The sequence below is a fragment of the Sturnira hondurensis genome, unplaced genomic scaffold (genome assembly GCF_014824575.4).
Source record: "Sturnira hondurensis isolate 20B ecotype Veracruz unplaced genomic scaffold, ASM1482457v3 Scaffold0021555, whole genome shotgun sequence".
NCBI lineage: Eukaryota > Metazoa > Chordata > Mammalia > Chiroptera > Phyllostomidae > Sturnira > Sturnira hondurensis.
The window spans coordinates 2,079,848-2,098,940 of NW_028094186.1; the positions used below are offsets into that span (position 1 = coordinate 2,079,848).

Sequence of the window (19,093 nt, forward strand, 5' to 3'; positions counted from 1 at the left end):
GGACCTGACCGACATCCTCAACGACACGCTTAGCATGGGCCCCGTTCTGAGGCCTCCACGGTCCCATCTGTTCTTAGTTCTTGGGTTCGGGGTGACGGTGCTGGCTCTGCTGTCCTGACTTTGTGTCCCAGACACGACACACCATCCTGGCCCCAGAACCCTGGTCTCTGAGGTGAGGGTGATCAGCCTGCCTCCCTTGGAATGAGCTGGGTGTCACGCAGGTCTGGTCAACGTGGCAGTGACCTGTGTGGGTTGGGGGCGTCCACACACCTTGTTTGGCAAGACCGCACATGAGAGGGTGCCACGGCAGGGGCATTGTGGCCTGGGGTGGAGGGAGGGGCGTGTGACTTTAGGGAGGCCACCAGCCAACAAGCAGCAGGGCCCATCCTGGAACCCCAGCCTGCTGTGAACTCCGCACTCGTCCTGCTGGGCGGCAAGAGCACCTGTGAACACTTGGTACGCAGTGTGACTCAGAGACTGGACTTTGCCGGTGACGACTGTCACAGGGCCTGAGGTTTCGCACCAGCTCTCGAGTGGCCCCTTTGGTCCCCTCCAGGTTTGTGGTTGACTGAGGCACCCAGGCCCCTGCACCTCTGCCGCTGTCTGGTCAGTCTGCGGTCTCCAGGTCCGTCCGCCGCCTTCCTGCCTATGGAGATTGTTCTGAGTCTGTCTGTCCCGGTTTGTCTCCCTGCTCTGCCATTTTCAGCAGCCTCAACAGCAAGGGCGGCATTTCCTCCAGGGCCGAGGCTGAGCCTTCTGGCCCCCACCCAGAGAGCACTTCCTGAGGGGTCTCCACTGGCCAGTTCTTGGTGGCTGGCGTGGCACAGCTCTCCAGATAATGAAGTTTTGAACTTGGAGGTTACAAACCGGCAGCCCCTGGGCGGGGCACGTCCTACAGAGTGATCAGTTTGCTTTTTTTATTGTTATTCGGTATTTGAGTTAATTGCCAATGTACAAAATATGGGAGATTTCATATAACAGTAGGTTTATGGTCTCTCCTGGTCAACTGGAAGCTCTGGCAACACTGGGCCCACCCCCATCAGAGCACCAGTCAGCTGGTTAGATGCTACCTACCCCGCTAACAAGGAGCAGTGTCTCTGGTCTGCTACAGTCTCCACCCATCCCATGTGCCTCGTTTACTTGACTTGCCCAGTCCTCACAGGCACCTGAATTTTCAGTCGCCGCTCAGCCAAACTCATGTGTTCTCTTTGTTGGCAAGGGTCCTGGGAGGCAGCACTGGGGGGGGGCTTGGCTGAAGGCCTCATGGTCTTGCCCCAGCTGTGAGGTGTCCCCTGGGCTCCAGGCTTGGAGCCTTGTCTCAGGAGAAAGGGGGTTCCCGGTTCTCGGTGACTTACTGAGCCCACTGTGGCTTCCAGGGCTGCTACCTGCTCCATTTCTAAGGGCTCTCACATGCCCATCCGAGCTTGTGACAGAGGCGTGTAGAGAGCACGAGGGCCCGGGCATCCCAGAATCCATTGCATTCCGTTGTGAACACCAGAAATCAGGCCCATTCCTGCCTCTCATTCCCAGAGGCAGTCAGCACTTTTCAAGGCCCCAGAAAGGCCAGTGAGGAGTTCTGTTTTACCTCCCATCTACTTCTTTCTTCTCTTCTGTCAGTCTAGAAAATTCTGCACGTCCCTGCAGACGTAAGGACTCAAGCCAGCCTTGCCTTCTCCCTTGGCCCCTCCTGACACTTCTTTTCCAAGAGACCCCAGAACCAGGAAATCCTTGCTCTTGCTAGCTCTGTGACCTCAGGCAAGCCTCTTCACCTCTCAGAAATTTCCCTTGCCTGTGAAAAGAAGAAAAGGCCCCGGTGCCTGCCTGGCCCCTTCCCTTGGGGTCGGGTGGAGCAGAATGAGCCAGCCTCGAGGTGGGCTGGGCAGTGTCTGCCCCGGAGAAATCCCCGGAAACATGGGGGTGTGAACAAGGGTGTCCCCGGGGGTCTTGCCTGTGAGGGGCTAACACAGGAAATTTGGAAACAGCCAAAGTGCCCACTGGAGAAGAAGCGTCCAGTGGGCGTGGCCAGCAGGAGTGAGGGGCAGCCCTCAGCAGAGCAGTGCAGCCCTCCTCAGGATTCTTGCAGGAACTATTGTTTGCACGGGGCTGGCTTGCCCTCCCCATTTTACAGATGAGGAAACTGAGACGGCGCTCCAGGGTGTGCTGCTGGAAGAGCAAGTGACAGAATGATATAGGCAGGCTGACACCACTCCAGAAAGTTCCATGAGAAGCTTGCTCTGTGTTTTCTATGCAGGTGAAACTAAAAAAAAGGCTGGAAGGAAAGACTGGGTGTAGGGACTTCCAGGAGAGGCTTTGGGTGGCTCAAAGGGGCCATTGCCTTACCTGTAATGCTTTTATTTTTGTAGCTGTTCATGTGTTGCTTGTGAAATGTAAAATGATTCATTAGAAACTGGTGTGTGTGTGTGTGTGTGCGCGCACGCGCGTGCGGTATCCCTGTAAGCCTGGTATCTTTCAAGAAGCTGCATGAAGACAGGGGCATGGCTGCCTTCACTCTGCCAGCACCTCTAGGGCCTGGGAGACAGGCTGGGGTCCTTCCCGTGTGGGCCATGGCAGAAGGGTAGTGGGAAATGCTGGCAGTTTCTCCAGGTGCAATGTCCCAAGGCAGATGCACTGCCCCCCCGACCCCCACCCCGTTCCCAGTATCCAGTCAGAGACGGGAGTCCAGCCCCTCAGTGAGGTGCCCTGGGCCTTTTCTCAGCATCCTGGTGACTTCTCCCTTCTGTCTGAGGCCCAGAGAGGAGAAGGCATGTGGGTACCAGGGTACTCATTGCTGGGCGGGGGGGCAGGCCCTTTCCAGGGCACCTCCCAGATGTGAGGGGTGGGGCCTGGGGTGCTGGGAGGCCGAGGGTTGCCGCCCCCTGGATCCTCGCCCTTATTTCCCCCACCGGAGCCTGCGGGAGTGGCCCTTCCGTGCCTGTTGCCTCCGCGTGAGAGGCAACAGTGTGCTGTGGAGGCTCGGGTGTGAGAGTGCGCATTCCTGCTCAGGGAGGTGGGTGGGGGGAGCCGAGATGGCGGCCCCAGGGCAGGACATGTGACCGAAGTCTCTTCAGAAAGTCTTTGGAGAACCCCAGGAAAGAGGTTGGTGTGAGGTTCTTCCTGCAGAGGCCTAACATGAGGCCTCAGGGAGGACTTCCCCACGGAGTGAGGCACTTCTGTCCCACTGAGACTCTCAGGGACCAGCTGCTGATGGGCTCCCTCTGCTCTGCAGGGCACCGGCAGAAGCTGGAGGACCAGACCAAGGCATTCTCCGACCGCTTCGGGGACCTGGAACGGGTGCGCATGCGGGTGACACCGAGCATGCCCAGCCCCCGAGGCTCACTCAGCACGACAAGCCACTTCAACAGCCAGGCGCAGACCCCCATCCAAGGTACAGCATGGCAGGGGCTGGGCGGGGGGGGCAGGTCATTGAGGGCCCAGGTGTGGTCCCATGCTCACTTGCTCCTACGATGTTTCCTGAGGGGTGCTCTGCACCAGGCCTGGACGAGGCCCGTCATTCAGTCACACAGCAAACATGTATCAACATGCACTCTGTGCCGTGCCGGCGCCTGGCCCCGGGATCCGCGGGGACCGACATGACCCCTGTCCTGCAGGTGCCCCCTCCCCCTGAGGAGGGGTGTCGTCTCCTAGTGCACCCATTATCTTGGGACATGAGTTGTCCAAGGGGCTGGTGGCAGACAGGTCCCTGCTGAAGACACACCCCACCCCCAAGCCAATGCCTCTCCCCAGGGCTAGGGCGGCATGCCGATGCTGTTACTGCACTCGGACAAACTCGTAAACTGCAAAGTGACATTTCAGCCTGAGGGAGATACACAGCATCTCCTGGGAAAGGTCCCACGGGCCCAGAGACTCCTCCCAAAGAGAAGGGAGGAGGAATGCCCCTGGGCTGAGTCCCAGGAAGGGGTCTCTGTCCCCATTGTCTAAATGAATACAACAGGCACGATTGAAGCTAGATCTCAGGCAGGCCTTCCAGAGTAGATGGACACCTGGCACTTAGCAAGTGCTCAGTAAAGGGTTGGATATGAATATTTGCTGTTCCCCAGACCCTGTCAGCCAGTGGGTGGGACACAGGAGGCTGTGCACAGCTGGCCCTTGGGCCGGGCTGGGGCAGAGGGACGAGTCGGCAGTCCTGAGCAGAGGCAGGAGGGCTGGCTGACACCCTGCTCTGTGGCTGTCGTTCTTTCTCGGTGCTCCAAGGCCTGGTTAGAACCCATTTGGCAAGTCAGTGGTGGTGGCAGACTTGATGTAGGCCCTTAATGTAAAGAGAAGGTCCCTTTCATTCTGGCCTGAGTAGCTGGGCCTTGGCACGGGGGGTAAGGGGGGCGCAGAGCAGGTCCAGCTGCTCTAAGCAGGTGGGCAGCCCTTGAGCTGGGGGTGGGGGGAGGCTGAGGCTGCGACCTGACCTTAAGAGACAGTGAGAGGTACTCTGCCCTCTGGGCTCATGCCCACCCCAGCCCCAAAGTTGCCTGGGCTCCTGTGTCCCACAGGCCCGCATTTGTCAAGGTACAGCAGCCTAACACTGCAGGCCTCACCTCGCCATGGGCAGAGCTGGGGCCTAGTGGGGTACTGGGCCCCAGCCAGGAAGTCCCAGAATCCAGCAGGTGGCAGTTCCCAGGGAAGGAGAGCCCATCTCTGCCCTCCCACAGTTGTGTGCACATGGCCGGGGATTCAACCCCGAGGGAGCCCAAGGCAGGCTAGCCACCCTCTGTCCAGCCCCAGAGGACAAGGTCTAGTCGGGCAGCAGGCAAAGCCCCTGCCTCCGCTCTGGGGCTGGGAGGAGAGGCAGGGAAGGCTGATGGCGGGGGCGGGGGGGGGGGCGCTGACCCAGTCCTTCCCCTTTTGCTGCACCCTAGCAGGGCCCCCTAGCCCCTCCCTGACCACCCACAGCACTGGGTCTCAGGCTGCCTAGGTGGCCTTTCAGCCTAGCCAGGCTTCCCCCTCCCAGGCTGGTCCCCTTTGGGGTGAGAGGAAGGGCTCTTGACACACAAGACCAGGGAAGGAGGGTGAACTTTGTAGTCAGACATACCGACCGGGCTTGGAATTCTGCTTCTGCCAGGCACTGGCTTTGCGTTCCTGGGCAAGTCACTTCGCTTCTCTGAGCCTTAGTTTTCTCATCTGTAAAGTGGGAAGAAGGAGGTGCCTGCCACAGAGGGGCCTTGGCAAGGTCGAGTCTGGGGCCCTGTCATGGTCCCTCCGTTTCTGGCGGAACCAGCCTCTACCTTCAGAATCCGTCCTGGGGATCCCTTCAGGACACTCAGCACCACTTCTTGTGGTGCCTGTTAATAGCTTTGACCCCCCGGCTTTGGCCACTGACAAGCAGTGCCAAGGCCCCGTCCCCTCTATACCCCAGCCCCTAGTCCCCCCCCCCAGCTGTGGCTGCCCACAATGGGGGCTTCTAACAGCTCAAAGGGCTCATTCAGCCACCCTGCAGCAGCTGGGGCAATTTGGAGAAGAAAATAAACATTTCCTTCCAGTGTTGGGATTGGCGGCTCGACAGCCGGCCAGCTCCAGTTTCCTGGGGCTACTAGGCTGGGAGGGCCTGGGGGCAGGAGCCTCAGGGGTGCTGAGGGTACCCGCTTCCCCACCACCCCAGGAGCGAGGCAGGAGGGGACAGCGGCACTCTGGGCAGGGCCACTCAGAACCTGTGGCCCGTGGGAACTCCAGCAGCCACACACACCTTGCCGGGCCCATGTTTCCTGGTGCAGCCCAGCTGTCTCATCCCGGACTCCCTGTTTGGGTTTCCTTTGCTTCAAGAGTGGGGTTCCTGTCGCGTGGGCAGCATGCACTTCCTGGGCTCAGGGCCGAGGAGTCAGCCCCACGCTCAGCTGTGTTTGGGGTGCTAGGCACTGGCACAAGGCCGTCTCCCCTGCTGCTCTCCAAGGGGCAGCCAGCCACCGCGGCCCTCGAGGCTTCACGGCAGCACTGAGCAGCCGAGGAACCTGGTAGGGAGGGTACCAGACATTCCGGGAGGACCCTTGCCCCCCATAGCCCCCCCACTTTGAGCCCAGAAGAATTATTCCGTTCAGATCCACAGCCAGGACCAGAGCCCACTGCTGAGGAAGCACTCCCCAGCTGGGTCGGGAAGACCTCAGAGCCCGGAGAAGTTGCGAGTCTCACCTGAGGTCACACAGCACCTCGGGCAGATCTGGGGAATCAAGAGGCCCGAGGGCAGCTGCAGCTCTCCGTCCTCAGTCTCAGTGGGCAGTGCCGACCCAGAGCTGCCCAGGGGCAGAGGCTGGTCTCCCTGACCCCTCTTTGGTGGGGTGACACAGTGGGGTTGGGGCAGACAGACTTTCCCTCAGGACCACTGCTGGGGGCTCATCCACATCCTCATTGCTGCCAGAGTCGCCCCCTTGGCCAGGGCACAAGGAAGGCCCAGGGTTGGGGGATCATCTTGGTAGGGTCCTGGGCGGGCAAGTTCTCTTGGCGACCCAGAGCAAGAAGTGTGACAGCCGCTGCATGGCACCGACCCACACAGGCTCTCTGCCCAGTCTAAGCACACTTCATGTATTAGCTAGTGTAATTCCTAGGATCGGTTCCTATCTCCATATTTCATGAGGGAAGACTGATGCACAGAGGTTAAGTGACTTGCCCAAGGACACACAGCTAGGAAGTGTCAGGCCCAAGATAAATATCCAGCTGCAGGGACCCCACAGTTAGCCTTTGTGCTGTGCTGCCTCAGAGATGGGACAGCTACCTGTCAGTCCCATAGCAGGGCTCTGAACTAGAACCCTAGGGTTTGGTGCCAGGTTCAGTGTGCTGTGTGACCCTTAGGCAAGTGCTTCACCCTCTCTGGGCCTGAGTTTTGCTACTGAGGGAGTTAGACTTAATCCCAAAGCCCCTTTGAATGCTGAAGTTTTGGGGGTCAGTAAATCCAAAAGGAGGGGACAGGGACTCTTAGAGTCCTGTGGGGAGCCACACTGGGGGAGCTGGGGGAGGACCTGGGCTAGACACTCAAGTGTCACCCTGACAAGGTCAGGGTTCAGGCCACCAAGCCCCTCTTGCTGCCATCTCACTTTGCTGCCGAGGCAAATGAAGGTCGCCCCTCACTGCTGTCTGCAAGGCAGCCCTGGAGACACAGGCCCGGGAAGGAGAGCTGTGGGCATGCACAACACCCCAGCAAAGAGCAGAAAGCAGAGGCCTCACAAGGAGTTTGAGTCCTTTCTGTGGCATCCGGAAAATTAATCTTTCTCTGGCCTCAGTGTTCCTATCTGCAAAAGCAGGCTCCAAATCCCTTTCTACAGGGTCATTGCAGACCCCCCGTCAACCCATGTTTTTGCCAGCCCTTCACCGGGAGGGAGGGAGAGAGGGAGGCAGAAGCTCCAGGCCAAGCCTGCACCATCCCTGTCAGCCCCCCACACCCCCAACAGCCCTGGTCGGGCCCACCTTCACCCCCTGGGCCAGCCTCTGCACTGCTGGGTTGTGAAGAGGAGTCAGTCCATGAGGTAAAGAAGAGGCCCCCCCTCCTCCATCTGCATGGGGAGGCCCCCGTGGCCACCTGCGGCCCAGGTGCCTGCTCCCACCTGCTCCCCAGGCAGGGCCATGTCAGAGTCAGGATGGCTCTGCCCCCTCACAGCCGAGGCAGTAAGAGCAGAGGCAGATGGAGAATGAGGGAGCCCGCTACCCTGGGCCTGTGAGCCAGAGCCCTGAAGTGGTTCTTTTATTTTTTTAATTAAATTTATTGGGGCAGCATTGGTCAACAAGCTACATAGACTTCAAGTGTTTGTGTATTCCATGGTGTGCTCAGCAGCCGAAGCCCAGCCTCCTCCCGTCTCCATGCATTGGACTGTTTACCAAGGTCATTCTTTAAAAAGGCCACAGGGGTGGTACTGTCTGTCCAGCTGTGACTGACTGTCCTTCTTGCCATCCCCCAGGCACCTCGGACCTGAACCCCTTCTCCGATCCCCGCCAGTTCGACCGCTCCTTCCCAGCGCTACAGACCCTCACAGAGAGCCGCTTCCCGGACCCCAGGATGCATTACCCGGGGGCCATGTCGGCAGCCTTCCCCTACAGCGCCACACCCTCGGGCACGAGCATCAGCAGCCTCAGCGTGGCCAGCATGCCGGCCACCAGCCGCTTCCACCACACCTACCTCCCGCCACCCTACCCCGGGGCCCCGCAGAACCAGAGCGGGCCCTTCCAGGCCAACCCGTCCCCTTACCACCTCTACTATGGCGCATCCTCTGGCTCCTACCAGTTCTCCATGGTGGCCGGCAGCAGCAGTGGGGGCGACCGCTCGCCCACCCGCATGCTGGCCTCCTGCACCAGCAGTGCCGCCTCCGTGGCTGCCGGCAACCTCATGAACCCCAGCCTGGGCGGCCAGAGCGACGGCGTGGAGGCCGATGGCAGCCACAGCAACTCGCCCACCGCCTTGAGCACGCCAGGCCGCATGGACGAGGCTGTGTGGCGGCCCTACTGACCTCCCGGGCCAACGCAGACTGCTCCCCCTGGAAGCGGGGACCCCAGGAACCCTCCCGGCAAGTGGCCAGCCCAGCCGCAAGGCTCGGGGCAGTCCCCGGCCCAGAGCCGGTGATGGCTCTGAGAGCATCCAGTCCAGCCACAGCTTTGTACAGAGGGGTGGAGCCGCCCCAGCCCACGTCTTAGCCGTCTCTCCCCACTTTTCTCGGGCAAAGGATCTTCCTTGCCACCTCCCCTGGTGACCACGCTGTTCCCAGCGAGGCCTGGGGTTGTCACGGGGCCCACTGATTTGTCCTCTTACCACAGGGCCCTGGAAAGACCTCCCCACCCCCACTTTCCTCAGACACCCATGGGCCCAGCCCTGCCTCCTCATTTACACAAACTGAGGCAGAACTGGAAAGTCCACCCCGCCCTAAGAGGGGGTTCCTTTGCTGTAAATGTGGGGAAAGGGCCCATCCAGAGTTTCCCCCAAAAATCACTGGCAGAGATGGGATGAGGCACCCCTACCTGGTCCCCCCACAATTCCTAACAGCTATGAAGCCCCCGTCCCTACCTAGCTGCCCTGGGGGTCCCGAGCCCTGGGGTGGACTAGCTGTGGCGGCAGCCCCCTAAACCGGCACGGCACCAGCGGACGGGCCTCCAAGCACTTTACCAGCCCAAGGCATTCACCTGCTGTTCTCATGGTGGGGGGCCAAGGACCCCCTCACCCCATGCTGGGCTCAAAGCTGCAATTTTTGGAGAGAGTGTGGGGGCCAGACAGGAACTAGCAGGAGAAGCTGGGGCCCGATGTGAGCAAACCTGTTCCACCCGGGGCCAGCCAAGCTGTGCACATCCGAACCCCACAGTGCGCCTTCCAGCCTCTCACAGACAGCCCCTCACCTTGAACCAATCCATGGTCCAAAAGCCGTCTTGAACAAAAAGTTTTTAAAGCTGATTTTAGGGAAAAAAGCTTCAGTCAAACATTTTCAAACCCACAGCCTCTTATAGGCAGAGCCCCGTAGTAATGAACAAGATCCCCTCTCCCAGGCATGGCATTGTTGGGACCTGGGTACCTCCTCGCCAGTTACGTTCCTTTGGCAGCATCCTGCCGACATCCCCCAAAAGCTGCTGAGGGAAACCAAGGGAAATGCTGGTGAGATGCTAGAGTCTCACAGTGTGGCTCTTAGACCCTGTCCAAGAGGACGTCATACGTGCTCAGGTACAGGGGGCTGGGATGTGCCAGACGTGGAGAGCAATGGCCAGGCGATGGCGGAACAACGGGAAGAGCTCAGCACCCCACCCCCTGACCCCACATGCTCAGGGGCCAAGTGTTGCCCCTTCAGCTTGCACGTGGGAAAACAAGCCCTGCCCGAGGGTTCAGGCTGCGTGGATTCCTGCATCTGAGTTCTTCAGTTCTAGGAAGGCTTATGTTAGGAGGGGGCAAAACTTACAAGGGGTAGACAGCATGTGGTTTTTAGCAGTTATTTCAGCCACATCCTTGTATGTGGAAATCTCCCCTACAGAATGCTCCTTCGTGGTTGCCTGCCATTGCACTGGGCCTGCCGCTCCGCCCCCAACCTGTAACAGCAGCCAGATGAACACACCAGGTACCCATGGACCAACAGGCGGGTTAGCAGGTCCACCTGGTGATCTCATTACCCAAGTCCTTGCTGCTGCAGTCCCTCCCACCCTGCCCTCACTGGAAAAAGCTGTCTCCATCTCTTCAAAGTCGCTGCCAGGGGTGTCCAGCTGACTCCGCACACCCAGGGGCCTCCCCACCCCGTCTCAGGAAGCAGCTACAAACCCATTGTCATGTATCTTCCTCACCCCTGATCTCTGTGGTTGTGGACTGGCCTAGGCCTGTGTGGGAGGCACCTTTGGGGTCTCAGTGCCCAGCACTTTGTAGCCCCACCTTGGATTTCTGCCCCTTCCTGACATCCAAGCCTTGATAGGGGCCGGGACAGGGAATAAACTGACACTCCTCCCAGCCCCAGACTAAAGTGACACCAGCCAAGTCCTAAGGCCCACGGTGGGTACAAAGGTCTGGGCTTGTAGAAATGGGTCCTCATTTGTAAGGCAACTTTAAAGTTATGCTAGGCAAACACACTGATTTTTAGAAAAGCACAAGAAAACGCAGGGTTTGAGACCACCCTACTGCAGGACCGTCGGTGGTGGATGCGGATCCATTGTGACATATTGTCACGAGGAGTGTTGGTGCCTGTGCCACTCATGGCTTCGTGAGCCACCTGGATCTGGGAAGAGGGTGGGGGAGGGTGGGGACTGCTTTGCACTATAATTTGCTTGGTGTGTTTGTTTCTAATGCACAACTTGCTCGTACAGTAAACGATCTATACCTTTGTAATATTTAACTGTAAAATGGAATTTTGGCTTATTTGTTAATATAACTGAAACACGTTGAAGGATTCCAGTCCAATACAGGCTTCTAGGGCTGTGTGCATGGGATGTGCGGGAGGGTGGAGAACCTTCCACTGTGGCCGAGGACGAGTGGGGCAGGGCATCCGGGCAGGAACAGGACTAGGCCCACGGCTGTGGCCACCCTCCCCGCCCCCATCAGCTGTGTCAGGAATGGCCGCAGAACCCGGGCCAGGGCAGCTGGTGAGGCTCCTCTGGCTGCTGCCGGGGCGCCAGAGGAGTGGTGGGTAGGTCTTCAAGGTGCACCGCCGCCCCTCCCCTCACCAGTGGCCCGTGATTTTTCACGAGTAAACAAGAAAGAGTGGAGCTCTTCCAGCTTGTCCCCAGGCTCAGTGGTGGGAAGGAGGAGAGGCTAACGGAGCACTGGCCGCCACCGTGAGAGCACGCCCCTCTGGGACCTGCGCTTGCCGGCACAGCGGCAGGTTAGCGGCAATCTGACCTGCAAAGCAGCAGCTATGTCAGCTCCCCCGTTTTGCAGATGAAGCGACTGGGGTGCAAAGAGTGGGTGTCATCTGGCTGTGCACCTCCCAGAAGTTGTTTGTGGCCGAGTGAGGACCGCAGCCTGGAGTGTCGGGGTTGGGGGGAGGGTGCTGTGGGTGTGAGGGTGTTGGGGGCCTGTCTTGCCAGCATCGCCACCTCCCGCCCCCCGCCAGCCAGGAGGCCTGACCCACCATGCTTGTCTAGTTGGATCTTGTGGAGGGGAATTTTCATAAAACAGACCTTATTTTTGAGTGAAAGTGCCCACTTCAAAAACTAATCCCAAGATTTAGCCCTGTTCAGTTAGGTCGGTCTGCCTGAAACCCAACACCCGGCAGGAAGTTCCATTTCCCCAGCCCAACCCAGCCCCGCCCCCCCCCACCCCCAGCGCCCACTCTTTGTGAGGGGGGCAGCAGGTTCTTCAGGGAGCAGGACCCCAGCCCTAGCTGCAGAGTGTCTGTCTGGGGTGTGCTGTGAGTCGCATCTGCCTGGGCGAGCAGGGCTGGCCCAGCAGCAGCGTCTGCAGGCCGACAGACACTCTCCTCCCCTACATGTGTTTGTGTATCTGGGGCCGCTTTGTAGGGATGATGGAGATTATGAGGTGGCCACAGTTTAAGCCCCTCCCTGCCAGCCACACTTTGGCGCCACAGCTGATAGGAAAGAGAGGAACTGTGTGCTCCAGAGCCCCTGACTCAAAGCTCCATCACCTTCACGCCACCAGGCACAGACCACTGCACCCAGCTTCCCCAGGAGAAAACTGGGGCACAGGGAAGTGGGGGACTTGCCCCAGGTCACACAGTTTGAAGGTTGCTGGAGGAAGCGCTGCAGTAACTACAGTGGCCTGCAGGTGGCAGCAGGAAGGAGAGTGGACATTCCTGCCTCAATTGCTGCCAGAATTCAGGTTAGGTATTAGGAAGAACTTCCTAATTTCAGGAAGCCCACCCCTGGAAGGATGGGGGAAATGTCCTGATGTGGAAGAAGTGTTTTCTCCCCTTCTTTAGCTACAGTATGTGGCTATGGGAGGGCCCTGGCCCTCTGAGTCTCTTTTTTATTCGAATCTTATGTGGGCACCTATTGAGTTCCCTGTGTGTGGCAGAATCACAGGTCCCATGGTCCCTAAAAGGGACCTGCTTTGGGACAGGGGTTTGCACCACTTGAAAGTTCGGTTGACATCTATAACCCATCTATAAGCCCCAGCTTCCCAGAGCCCTGGCCCTGGCCCTGCCTCCCCACGTCCCCTGAGCCACCAGCAGGAGCCTAGGATGTGAAGCAGCCGGTCCAGGACAAGGCCACCTCGTTCCAGAGTCCGGGAGTCCTTGGACCTCAGAACTCCACTTCAGAGGCTCTAGGAGTCCCTCACACTTGGGCCATGCTGGAAGTTTCTCCAGTGCCCCCCACCCCAGCCCCCACAGCCCAGGACTGGCTGGCGAAGGGCTGGGAGAGTGCTGCAGGCCTTGAAGCTCCCAGGCAGCCTCCTGCACCCTGGGCTGCGCTTGGCACCTCCTGAGGGGTGAGGTGGCGGACCTGCCCCCCTGGCCTCGGGGAGCAACCCTGCACTGCTAGGCTTCTCACCCGAGGATGGCTCTGGCTTTTATTCCAAGAAAGGGAAGTCCTGGCAGGGTTTTGCAGGCCTGAGAGGATGGTGTGTGCCCAAGGAGAAAATTCCGAGGGTCTGAGAGCAGGCTGTGAGGGCTGTCTGGGGGCTGGGCCGGCCGCAGTGTCATGGGGCAGGACCGAGCTCGACACAGACCCTGGCCGGCCTCATTCCTCCCTTGCCCTAGACTGCACCCCATAAACACAGCCACCCAGGTCCCCCCAGCAGGGCCCATGGGCCAGCTCTCAGCCCCACCAGACACCCCTGCTCGAACACATGAGCAAGGAATGTGCCTCAGCGGTCGGCTCATTTTGGGGTCATTAATGAAACGAGCTGTCAAACGGACGGGGGTGGAGGGAGCCAGAGTGAAAGAATGAACTGTTCCTTGTGGAAACCCAGAGCGCCCCAATCCCCCCCACGAGGGCTGGGGAGCTGGAAGGGGGTGAGGGGCCGTATCCCCAACCTTCGCACCCACACTGTGTGGTCCAGCGGCTGGAGGAGCCCGGAGCCGGATTTCAGGCTTCCTATTTTTAGTTTTGCAGCTAAATGCGTGCTGTTTGTTTTATATATTTATATTCACCGCAGAGAGAGCCTGCCCTGGGCCGGCTTGTAGGAAGCCCTCTTGCGGAAGGGCGGGGAGCAGCCCTCGAGCCAGCTTTCTGGGGCCACCCTTCCTTTGTGCCCATGCCGACTACTGGAAACAGTGTGGCCTCGTGGGTGTCCTAATGGGTGGCAGCTGTTTGGGCCACACCACCCTACTCTGCACTGTGGGCCTGGTGTCTGCAAGGCCTTGGCCAGAGTTCATTCACTCACTCACCAAACATAGACCCAAGCCATACCCCACCTCCAGATGCCAGACAGCAAGAAGAAAAGTCACAGAAGTCACAGCCGTGCCCCTGAGGAGCTCATAGGGCAGAGAGACAGGAAAACTGTGCTACCCCATGGGATGTTTGGGGGGCTGAGACAGTGAAGAGAGATGAGTAGACATTCCAGAGAGGCAGCAGGAAGGCCTTCTAAGCAGAAGGACCACACTGCCTGGAGGACAGGAGTGTGGCTGAGCTAGAGAGGACATTGGGGGAGGTGGAATGACGGTGATGGGATGGAGGGGTGAGCAGGGCCAGGTCACGGGCACTGAGGCCAAGCTGAGAGACCTGGGTTTGGTCCTGGGGGCACTGGGGAGCCCGGGCGAGGTGCCGTGGCACCTTCTGGCGGGTTTGTGGGAGGGAGTGCCGTGGCAGTGTGGGGCGTGTGCTGCCTGGGGGTGCTGAGACCCGTCCATAAGTTGTTGCAATAGTCCAGGCAAAGGAGGGTGAAGCTTGTGCAAAATTGTGTGCAGGGGAGCCAAGTGTTCCAAAGGCATCTTTAGCACTGAAGTGACAGGAAGGACCCCATGTCCCCACCCTCAGGTTTCAGAGTCTCTTGGTTCCTCGGGCTCGTGGCATTTGATGGAACCGCTGTGGACGTGGTTCTGTAATAGCAGTTTGTGTTAATGCCATCTGTGCAGTACCACCAGCCCTGCCCTCCCCCTGACTCTCCCATCCCCAGGTTTTTAGTGAAGCTTCATGTCCTGCTTCCTGACAACCCCCTGACCACACCTGGGGCCACATTCAGCCTCTTTACTAAAAGGTCCAGGGCTCAGACTTCAGTCCAGTTACCCAACTGTTCTCTACCCATGGCCCAAAGATGCAATGATTGTAAGACCCTGAGTCTGAGGTTCCCGAGTTCTATGTATTACGTTTTGAAATCACATTTTAGCTGGTATGATTCAATGGATTGAGTGCTGGCCTGCCAACCAAAGGATGGCCGGTTTGATTCCCAGTGGGGGCACATGCCTGCGTTGCAGGCCAGGTCCCCAGTAGGGGGCACAAGAGAGGCAACCACACATTGATGTTCTTCGCCCTCTCTTTCTCCTTCCCTTCCCCTCTCTCTAAAAATAAATAAATAAAATTGTTAAAAGTTTTCTATAAAATCACATTTAAAAATTACACTAAATAATACATAATAATTACTCTAAATAATACATAATAATACATAATAATAATAATTATGGAAGAGAAAGATATTATAGGTTACCAACAAGAACACAAGAAAAATTGTTCTTAATCCTACCCTTCCTTCAAAAATAACCATTGTTAATATTTCAGCATTTTTCTCCCCATTCAGATCTTTATTTTCTATAAATATGTAAATACTTTCATAGGAATAAACATTTTTCTAGCCAGGTACACATTGCATATACACTTTGTCAATTAGAATAATTTAAAGATAGAAATAAAAGTAATGTAGAACGAAATCACTGGAAAGACAGAGTTACAGTTGTTTAGTCCGTTATATTTTGGGGTGTTTTTTTAAAAAATATTTTATTTATTTATTTTTAGAGAGAGGAGAAGGGAGAGAGACAGGAAGAGAAATGTCAGTGTGTGATTGCCTCTCGCACTCCCCCTACTGGGGACCTGGCCAACATCCCAGGCATGTGCACTGACTGGGAATCGAACCGGTGACCCTTTGGTTAGCAGGCCAATGCTCAATCTACTGAATCACACTAGCTAGGGCTATTTTTTGATGTTTTCCAAGTTTTCTGAATTGAGCACATTTGTTAAAGGTCTAGTGTATTTAACTTCTAGGCCCGATAAATAACCAAGCAGAAGAGCTCAAGAGTTCGTGTTTGGACCAACTCATTTGATGTTAGCTGATGTGTCACCTCTTCCAGGTAGCCTTCCCTGATAAGCCCATGCTGGGTTCAGTGCCTTCTCTGGACATTTATCTTTAGAATAACAACAGCACATGCTGCATGCCAAGCACTGTAGGACTATTTCACCCTTTTTAGCTCAGCCTGTTAAGGTGTGAACCACCATTTATTACCCCCATTTTACAGAGGAGAAAACTGAGGACTAAGGATGGACTCCCCTCTCAACCCTAACAAGGGCAGAGCAATACTTGAAAAGGTCCAATTTAAGTTTCCCATCAGCTGAAGGTCATTGGGGGCTCCAAGGAAGAGTTCAAGGAACTTGACGAAACAGATGCTGTTTCCTGCACCCCTGAGTCTGTGCCCACGACTTAGACTAGCTACAAAGGCTGATCACCAAGTGGAAGAAGAAAGAAAAGAGAAATGAGAAAGCGCCTTTTTTTTTTAAATGGAAGCAGAAAGGACACAGTCTTTACGGTCCTTTCGCCTCTTCTGAGAGTGATTGTGTCTGCCTCTCTGAGTTGTGATGCTAACATTCCACAAATTTTGAAGTCAAAATATAGAACTCACTGTCTCTGGACCCTGCGGTGACCCCCACCCATCTTGCCCCACTCAAGGGGACGCCCTGTGAACGAGGCTCCCTCGGCCTGGGTATGCACACAGTGGGAATATCGGCAGGGGTGGCAGCCTCCCCCCGCCCCATCTCGCATAAGTTCCATTGCTTTTTCCATGGAAATGACTCAGTCCTAAATCACCGACGCCTGAAATTAGAAAAATACGAGGCCCATATTATCATAAAACTATTTTAACACAGCGGGGCCCTCTCCGTGGCGGGAGGGGTGGCCGGGAGCTGCACGGCAGCCCCTTCCAGTTGCAGCCCCTGGAAATGCTCAGAGGGACGAGAAATTTGGTTTTCATTAGCAGTGAATGTGAAGAGTTCTGTCGCTCTGAATGGACCTTTGATTCTGGCTGGCGGTGGAATCTTTCCAGGACCCGGTGAGTTTTGTTTTGCTTTGTTTTTTTTTTTTTTTCATCTAAAACGGGCCAGGCCCTTCCAGCTTATATCTCCCTGAACTACACGGACGCTGGGCAACACCCCAACCTCTTGACTTCTAAAGTCAACAGCCGGGGCCGGCAGGAGGGTCACTCGAGACCATTCAGCTTTATTGACTCTGAGGTTTTATTAAAAATGTTATGTTTCCTTGAGGTCTGCGCCAGACCCAACAAAAAGGCCGGCCGGGGAGGGGCTGGTCCGGGCCGAGGGGATTCTCACCACCTGGAAGACGGCCCACCTTGACCAGCCTTCTCCCACCCAGTGACCCTCAGAAATGGCCTCCACTTTGGAGTCTCCGCAGAAAGCCCTCTTTCTTCCTTTCTGTCTGCTTCCCATGGAGGAACATGGGCCTGCCCTTTCCCTCACTGGACGTGCACTGGTGAAGCCCTTGCTACCGCGTCGGGGGCTCGGATGCAGCCGAGAATTAGTCAACGCCCCCCCATTGGACAGAGGCCACGGACAACGAGATAAATGCAGGGCGTGGCACGGTTTCAGACAGTAGTCAGGGCTATGAGAAACGAAATGGGAGAAGGTGATGGAGGAAGCCTGCGGGGTGCGAGGCGACCCTAGGTAGGGTGGTCAGAGACGGTCCCTCTCCGAGGTGACTGCAGCCCCCACCTCAGCCGCTGTGCTAGACATGGTGTCCTTCACTGGAGCAGGTCAGCAGGGCTTCCGGAATTTGGGGGGCCGCCACTGACTTGGCAAAGGTTTTCTTCCTGACGTCCACTGGCCGAGGAGACAAGCAGCGCGCCTCTGTGGCAGGGCCAGCCAAGCACCTTTACGGCCCTGCCCCGGGCCTCTGTTCACCCTTCCCCCTCGTAGGATCGTTGCCAGGGGCTGTCTCGGGTCAGGCTGCCCAGGAGCAGAGGCAGAGCTGGGGGTTTGTGCGGGGTGGGCCTTCAGAAAGCGGGACAGAGCAGGGAAGAAAGCTGACCCCCTGTGTCTATGGGCTGGGGACTGGCCTCATGCTGGCCTCACAGGGCCCCTGGAGCATGAATTTCACCGCCAATTGCCCCTCCCAGGGCAGTCACCCCAGGGTAGTCAGCCAGACCGTGCGGTTGGCGGGCCCCCTGCAGGGGTGTGACCTTGCTGCTAAGATCCCTACTGTGAGACAGAGATCGGTGCTCCAGAGAAGGGGCAGATACAAGCCATCAGCAGCCCACACTGACATGATGTCCACGTGGTGGGCCTGGGCGATGTCTGTGGGATGCCAGGCTGATCAAGAACACAGAGGTAGATGCTGCTGGAAAATGGCCCCCACACCAGGCCATCGCCTCTCAGGTAAAAGACGAGTCACTGCAAGGTGACAAAAATGCACCCTCCCAAAATAAAGTGTCCATGTTCTAATCCCTGAAACCCGTAACTATCGCCTGATTCGGAAAATGGGTCTTTACAGACATGATTAGGTTAGAGTTCTCAAGATGGGGATGACCCAAGCAGGTCCCAAATCTAATGACACATGTCCTTATAAGACACACAGAAAGAAGAGGATACAAAGTGACTGCAGAGGCAGAGTCGAGCCAGCGTCTCAATGTCAGACTTCTGACCTCCAGCAGTTGGGGAGAACGCCTTTCTGTGGCTCTAAGCCACTCCCTTGGGCCTCTCTGAGTTTTGGAGTGGCTATGCCACACTTGGGGGTACTCTTCTGACCTCTTTATTAGGGGCCCACAAAGTTGTCAGCTTTTCATTGTGTTAAAATACGCATAACACAAAACGCACCATCCCGACCACCCAAGTGCACAGTTCAGGAGTGTCCAATCCATTCACATCGAGATGTGCCCACCACCATTCATTCTATCACTCCGTTCATTTTATACAACCGAACTCTGAGTTCGTGGAACAGGAACCGCCAACCCCCTCCCTTGCCCCTGGCAGCCATGATTCTGCTTTCTGTCTTGGTGACATTAATGACTTTGTCTCACATGGTGGACTCAGACAGCGCTGTCTTCTTGTGACAAGTTATTTCATGTAACTTAATGCCCTCGAGTTTCATCCATGCTGTAGCATGGGAGAGGATCTCCTCATATTCTAAGGCTGAATAACCTATCATTGTATAATATACAACATTTGGCTTATCCATCTATTTTATTTTATTTTTTAAAGATTTTATTTCTTTATCTTTAGAGAGAGAGGAAGGGAGGGAGAAAGAGAGGGAAAGAAACATCAATGTGTGGTTGCCTCTCATGTGCTCCCTTACTGGGGACCTGGCCCGAAACCCAGGCATGTGCCCTGACTGGGGATCAAACTGGCACCCCTCTGTTTCGCAGGCCGGCACTCAGTCCACTGAGCCACACCACCAGCCAGGGCTTATCCATCTATTTTAAATAACATTGCTATAAATAAGGGTGTAAAAGTGTCTCTGTGGAACCTCGTTTTCCGTTCTTTTAGGTTATGTACCCAGAAGTGGAATTGCTGAGTTATACACTAGTTCTGTTTT

At 56.7% G+C, this 19,093-nt stretch overlaps 1 protein-coding gene across 1 annotated transcript in view; it reads left to right on the forward strand.

Annotated features, from left to right (window-relative positions):
• RUNX3 (RUNX family transcription factor 3) overlaps positions 1-9,372 on the forward strand; it is a 59,659-nt gene extending 50,287 nt beyond the window's left edge. Inside the window, exons 5-6 of the mRNA XM_037032886.1 lie at positions 3,227-3,385; positions 7,890-9,372. Coding sequence (XP_036888781.1) covers positions 3,227-3,385; positions 7,890-8,434 — 704 coding nt within the window. The 3' untranslated portion in view covers positions 8,435-9,372. The remainder of the gene's footprint in view (positions 1-3,226; positions 3,386-7,889) is intronic.
• Positions 9,373-19,093: the final 9,721 nt, after the last annotated feature.